This window comes from Nuphar pumila, chromosome 10 (genome assembly GCF_984573655.1).
Source record: "Nuphar pumila chromosome 10, dmNupPumi1.hap1.1, whole genome shotgun sequence".
NCBI classification, from domain to species: domain Eukaryota; kingdom Viridiplantae; phylum Streptophyta; class Magnoliopsida; order Nymphaeales; family Nymphaeaceae; genus Nuphar; species Nuphar pumila.
In genome coordinates, this window is record NC_143258.1 from 94,020,689 (window position 1) to 94,028,031 (window position 7,343).

The following is a 7,343-nucleotide window of genomic DNA, read 5'->3' on the forward strand; positions in this document are numbered from 1 at the left end:
GATTGGAGGCTAGGCCTAGGGCTCTATGGTTGCGGCATCCTTTTCTTGTTCGCTTAGCTTTGGAGGAGAAAAGCGCCCACTTTCTACCAACTAGTTCCTTCTTCCCTTTTTCTTTTCTCTCACGGTCTTTTGTCATGCTTTAAGATAGAAGTGTGCTGTTTATGTGGGCAATTTCTCTTGGGCCTGTGCATCGTTGTCATAAAAATCGCCTTTGATATTGAATGCAACGACATTTTCAGGCTTTTTATGAAGGAATGTGGGCTTGATCTTAGAGAGTTTTGGGTCTTTTAAAGGATACCCTTTTGTTCAAACTTTATTTATAGTTGTAAAAGAAAGCGAAAGAGAAGAAAAGGGAAGTTGGGGGGAGGTTTTGAAATGGATGAGACGCCGGGAAAGATGCTTTCGAGTTTGACTGTGGCAGAAAAACCACGGCCGAAGCCAGGTGGTTGCGTCGGTATATTCTTTCAACTCTTTGACTGGAACAGGAGGTTTGCTCGGAAGAAACTCTTCTCTAACAGATTCCTTCTTGGAGGTACACATCCTATGTTTCATGACTCTTAGTGGGTTTAATTTCTCTCTCTCTCTCTCTCTCTCTCTCTCTCTCTCTCTCTCCTGGTTTTCGTTTATTTTGGATTTTGTTGTAGTTTTTGACTTAGTGGTATATGTTCATTTTCTTAGTGGACTCTTATTCAGATTCAAGTGCTCGGTGATGAGTTTTCATTATTGGTTTTTATTGGATGATTAGTTATGGAACAAGTACTAGTGGGTAACTTTTTGTTTTTTTGAAGAAATTATAAGATTTTATTCATATGATTAATTTTTTTTCTTAATACTGGTTTTATGTATCACCAATGTTTTGAATATAACTTGTTTTCCTTTTCCCACAAGCATAATCAATAGCTCTTACTTTTCCATATGACAAACCGATGGAATTTTTTATAGTTTACTGTTTTTTTGGGTCATTTTCTTGTAGTTCCTGATTTAAGTTGTTCTAGATCATATTCAACGGATGGTTATTATTCTGCATTTTTTTCCTTTTTGGTGAAGATCTTCTAGTAAATGTCATTCATTTGAACCTTTTCTTGTAACAGTACTATCTCAAATCATGAAATAGTACCTTTCCATTTTTATGCTTGTAAAACCCAGAAAGGGTTGCAATCATTGTTGCTGATGAATTTTATTCCTGAATGCTCTGAGTCATTAAGTTGTGCTGTTTTGAATTTTTTGTATTCCAGCGAGACCCAAGAAAGCATCTAAAAAATTTGGCGACGACAAGCTTCCCATGGCTAAGCTGCTTCTGGTTTGTACCTTCATCCATGTGTGTTTTTATCACCATTTGTTTGAATGCTGGTCTGTTTTCCCAGTTATTTCTTCATTTACTGAACCATTATTTTGATCAATAGATTGCTGATGAGAACAGAGGCGGATTCCCCAACATGAAAAAATCTGAAGGTGATGGCAGCTGTTCTTCAACAGTTACTGATAATAAGCGCAGTGGAGTACGATCTCCAGGCATTGTTGCCCGACTCATGGGTTTGGACTCAATGCCTGCCAGAGATTCTTCAGAACCCACTTCACTAGAATCACAGAAGCAAAACATACAGAGGAAGGCATCTGAATCACTTGATGATGATCAGTGCCCAAAATTTGGGAAGAAATTGGTGGAATGTAGACCTCAGAAGTTACAGAAAACCGGGATTTTTGAGAGGCGGCCAGTTATCAAGTCTAAAAAGCAGCAGTTTCCATTCAAAAGTGTGGTCTCCCGTTCGCAGCGGCATCATCAGAAGCTCATGTCTCCGGTTAAAAGCTCTGGCATTCTCTATGGTAAAAATGCCGTTCGGTTAATGGAAGCTGCTACAAAAATTTTAGAACCTGGGTTGCTAGCCACTAGCAGAGCAAAATGTGCTCTTCCTTGCTCTTCCATGAAACCTCAGTTAGCTTGTGAAGATATGGCAGCTAGAGGAGTGAGGTACACAGGCTGTTTGAGTGATGACTTCGAGACTTTGAGGGCTACTGTTGATGACCAAGAGACTTTAGAGTTTTCTTCCTCTTATTCAGATGCTAATATTGGTGATACTGGAGATTCCTGTGAGAAGAAACTCAACTCTCCAGTGCCTTCCCCTGAGCAGGAAAAAGGGATTGCTAGAAATTTAGTAAATGGAAAGTCTGGTGTTTGGAAGAACGAAGAGAGGCTTAAGCCCAATTTACAAAGGACAGAAATTGTTGAGATCATGGATGGCAGGAAGCCTTTTGACCGCAAAGAGCATGATCAGGTTATCCCCGATAAAAAGTGTAACACCCAGAAGTTTGAGCAAACATATGTGAACGTCAGTGCACCACCGAATGGTCTTAAGCTGAATAACCAGAAACAACATCAGGTTTTGTCGAGCAATGGTAGAGTATCTGAAAATGCGAAATTGTGTAATAAGTACAGTAGGCGATGCTCATCTTGTGAGGCTGCAAAGGAGAGTGCTGTTTTGAGCAGAAACCTGAGCAACCATACCCAAGGTAGGGTGTATGTGAAAGATCTAAACCAGTGGAAAGATGTATTGAAGGACAAAGAAGTTAAAAAGAAGTACAGTTTTGACAAAACTGATGATCCATTATCAAGAGCAAGTGTTCTGTATCGCAGAAAAAGACCAATGAGTGGTAATTCTCACCCTGGAATTATGGGTTCTACTGTTCATCCTAATGAAAGAAAGGGGAAACTTTTGATTGCTAGCAGCAAAAGTATGACTTCCAAAAATCGTCCTTTAAATCAGAACACCGTCAAGATGCAGCGTGCAAAATATGCATGTTATGATCATGGATTTCCTGTTCACGTTGGACGAGGCATGGATACTAATGGTAAAGATCCAAATATTGTCTCCTTTGCATTCACGTCGTCTGTGAAACCTTCGTCCGTGTCTCCGTTTTTACGAAGCAGGAAAAATGATCAACTTGAGTTTGTTTGTGGTGCCTCTAACCCACTGAATGATCCCCGTGGCAAGTCACGCAGTAGTTTTCAACAGAAGAAATGCTCCATTGTAAATACCCGAAAGTTGACATCTCATGAATCAAAAGAACTGCGAGGAGATTCTTTAAGTGCCCTTTTAGAACAGAAGTTAAAAGAACTAACCTGCAGTGATGGGATCGAGTTGTTAAAGAAACTTCTGTCAAAAAATTGTTCGGTGGGACAATCTGAAGCTCCTTTAGAAGCTCAAGAAAAATCTGCTATTTTGATACTTCATGACCTTATATCTGCCTTGACTGCCAAGAGATCTGCATATGATGAACTTCAAAAGGATTCATTGCTGGGGTTTGCTGATGGTGACGGTTTACATGTTGGTTATCTTGCGGAAACTGAATGCTCTTCAACTTCTGATGGAATGATCAATGAGGCCCAAAGTCCTCAGGTTATTTCACTTTGTCTTCTCATACATATGATTGCTGAATTTCTTAATTCCCATCTTTTCCATTTAAATGATACTTCATATATATAGAGTGTAGGAGAGCACCGTTGATATGATCAACAATCATTCTAGTCAGGCAGCATATTTTATAGTGATAAAATTGTTGACATCAAAATGCTTTTCCATCTCCAGGAGGTAACACAAGGCCGTGTTGGCAACAGACGAGCATTTGGGGGGTCTCCATGTGAAAATAAAAATGGTGATGATAGCTCACTAGGATCAGATGCAAAAATAAAGACTTCCAGATTTCGATTTCTAAATGATTCTGCTCATCCGAGCCCGGTGTCAATTCTTGATGCATCCTTCTCCAATGAAAGCTGCTTTTCGTCTGAGAGCATCGATGGTTGCTTAGGTATAAAATGTTTCATTCTCTTGTAGTGAACATTTTTGTTCATGACATTTTGCTATTTTGAATTCCTTAATTGAATGATTTGCAGGCTACAATTATTTGCATATACAGAGATTCTCCTTATCTTCTCTTTTCTGAAGAAATAATTTTTTTTCTTTTTTCACAATGACTTCATTTTGAATTCTTTGGAACAAATAATCAGATGTTTCAGCTTTTGATGTGCGAAGATACAACACCCTTATTCTGTCTTCATTTTCATACCCTTTTTAATCAGAATTTTCCTTGTCACTTGATTTACTTGTTCTATGGTATCACGTTTGTTCTCAGTTTCAAGCTAAGTACAGTCTTTGTGGCAAGCTTTGTGCTTTGGCCATTGGTTCTCATGTTTGGTTTGCATGGTGAGGTTGATACAAATACGACATTGATTTTTGAGCTTTATATAACGAAAGTAATGATACAGTAGCTGCATGGAGTTTCAGAATCAACCATTTAACTGAAAAGATTAAGTAGCATCTTAGTGTCTGCCCATACCTCTATATGCATGAAAGAACAAAATTGTGTGGCCCTTTTCCAACATCACTGTACCTTCATGCAATGATTTCTCCGCTAATTGTATGATGACTGCAATATCTCTCAGAATAACAAAAGTAAGTAGACTATTCATGTTTGGTATAAAACTTAGTCCCATTTCATCCATGTTATGAGGTTTAACTGTTGACCTTTTCTTCTCAGCGATAACTGTTAACAGGGTAGAGAAATGAGAGAAACGTTACAATGAATTTGATTTTCCTGTCATCATTTCTGCACGTTTTGCATTTAAAGCTTTGTGAATTTCGGGTTTAGCCAAGATGAATTTTAAGTGCCATGCTGGTGCTAAGAGCTAGCTTTAATTCGTTTAATGAATTTTATATTCTTATTAATGTTTCCTCAATGCTTCTCCTTTTCAGCTAGGCAGCTGCATCTGTCCTCCACTGATTGTTCCCCGGGGAAGGCACAGCAATCTGATGTTGATATGGAGCTGATTGATTCAGCAACCTCATGGAACAACAATAATCCGGGGAGAGGTAGGATTGACATTGATTATCCTCAGACGTGCAGTGTCGAAGGAGATTCGATTGGAAGTCTGACTGAAGATGTGTCTGCCACCAATGATGAACTGGAGCTTGACTATGTTAGGAGAGTTATATCGGTCTTAGAACTAACAGTTGAGAACATAGCAATACTTGGTTCTGATCACCCCCACTTTGCAGATTCCCTTCTGTTTGAAAAGTTAGAGTCCATGGTAAATAAACATTCAAAAAGTAAGTACACCTCTGATTTTAAGAGAGCTGATGGGTATCAGAGGAGAAGATTTGTGTTTGATAGTATAATGGAATACTTAGCTCTGAAATTTGGTAGGTATAGCAGAGCTGGGTACCAGGCATTCGGCAAACTATCCATGTCCTTAAGCCGAGAAAGACTGAGCATGGAAGTTTATGAGGAGGTCAGCAGGCATAGAAATTTGTCAGGTAGAATTCTGGATGAGATTGTGGAGTGGGAGATGAACACCCCACTTGGTAAATGGACAGACTTCGAACTTGAGGAATTCCAGACAGCATTAGAAATTGAGAAGTACATATTACAAAGCTTGGTTGGTGAGCTTGCCTTTGATCTTCTACCATGCAGGTCACGTTCTGAGGTTTGTAGTTTCTCATGAGTTCGATATCACCTTAGTAAGTCTGTTACATTATGGTTCAGAATTTCCGGTCATCATCCTTCTACGCGCAGAGGTTTGCAGTTTTGCATGTATCCGTCATTTTTTTGCATTTACACTAATATGGAAGACTCTGTCTGGTAGGAGCAGCTAGTACACGTCACCTTGTGTTGGGACGTTGCAGGTTCAAAACCCAATGGTATAGTTGTATAACTGGTAGGAGTCTGCCGAACCCCAGCTTGCCTTTAAAAAAAAAAGACCACTTTATCCTGTACAAGTGGAATTGGTAAATGTAATGCTGTATGAAATTATGGACGAATTTGTAAGACGGCATGTGCATATATGCGTTGCTGACTTCTGGGTTTTGGTATTAGATTAAACTTCCTTTATATTAGTTTCTGCATGTAAATCTAATGTGGAGGTGAAAGGCAAGGACAAATTGTACTGGTGAAGGATCCTAAACTGTGCTGGCATTTGATTTTGTATAGGCACAATATCCCCTTGTCCATAAATTAGCTCTTTGGAAATATTGATCTGTATTATGCATAGTTTTTTGTGTTTGTTTTTTTGTGGTGCAGCCTTCCCCCCCCCCCCCCCCCCCCAAACACAACACATGCACGCATACGATGGGTGTTGTGGAGAGAGAGAGAGTGTGTGTGGTGAGGGTGCTTTCATCTTGGCTGCCTCTTCGATAGGATTTGTCTTAGTTTGGTTATTCACTTCTTAAGCTGATAAACATCATCAACATCCGCTTCAAACAATGTAAATGACCAGTTCAACTTGAGGATCCGTGAATGCAAGAGTCTGGTGTATAGGATTTTCTTCTTAACGTTCATGGCATGCAGCAGTACTTTTGATGAACCTTGTCTCCCATGGTGCTTGTTTGAAGGTACTAGGGACTTGAAGACTACTTTGGTGATTTGTACAGTCCGTTCTTGATGGATTCTGTGTTTGGACTCCATTTTTCCTGCAAATGCAGAATATATATATAAAAAATATTCGCGACCTCGATTTTTCTTTTTCTAAATCAAGTTCTACGAATATGATCTATATGGTTTCTTTAGTTGAAAACATTCTTTAGATTGCTCAGCAGATTTTTTAAAGGCTACTACAAAATTCAACGGCATGTAAAATGCATTAAATTTTCAATATTTAGAGCATCATATTTTTACATAAAAACCACCCTATCCAAAGTATGTATAATAAATGGAACATAATGAATGCATTCGTGAGGTGCCATTTGGCCAAACAAAGTACACTCTAGGGGTGTACTTTGTATGTTTTGATCGATAAAATATTGAAATATGTTAAAGAAAAACAAGAAATGTCTGTTTGATAGTATGGTACCCATATTTGCAGCCCCAGCTCTCTCTCTCTCTCTCACACACACACACACACACAAAAATAACAAATAAGAAAGGGATAATATTATTAACTTACCAATTTCTTTTCACGTCGCTTATTTCAAGCATACGATCCCTAGTCCTTCCTTTTGTGGTCTCAAATAATGTCTCAAAAATCTCCTGTCATGTCATGTCATGCAGCTGTTGGGTGTATAAAGTTGAATTCCAAATTGGTACCATTATTATTGAGTGCGTATCAGGTCAGGGCTACCTCTGACGGACGGAGTTGTAATGAAGGGCATCCTAAGCACGCACCATGGTTGACGTAATGTTCTTAGCCGTTCATTTTTGTAAACTCTAGATGCCGTTCATCCAGGGCATCAATGGCTCTGAAAAACAAAAAAAAAATGAGACCCGTCTAAGAGATACAAAGTTCAACCATGGTGACGGTGTTTTGGTTGCATGGATGAACCACATCAGGATGAAGTTTCATGGATAGGGTTGCC

At 39.1% G+C, this 7,343-nt stretch overlaps 1 protein-coding gene across 1 annotated transcript; it reads left to right on the forward strand.

Moving 5' to 3' along the window:
* The first annotated feature begins 375 nt into the window (after positions 1–375).
* Positions 376–5,497, forward strand: TRM22 (DnaA initiator-associating protein). The gene is made up of 5 exons (XM_090018509.1): positions 376–532; positions 1,236–1,300; positions 1,404–3,395; positions 3,585–3,804; positions 4,749–5,497. Exons 1-5 carry the CDS (start codon positions 376–378, stop codon positions 5,495–5,497), a joined length of 3,183 nt encoding a protein of 1,060 aa, XP_089874635.1.
* Positions 5,498–7,343: the final 1,846 nt, after the last annotated feature.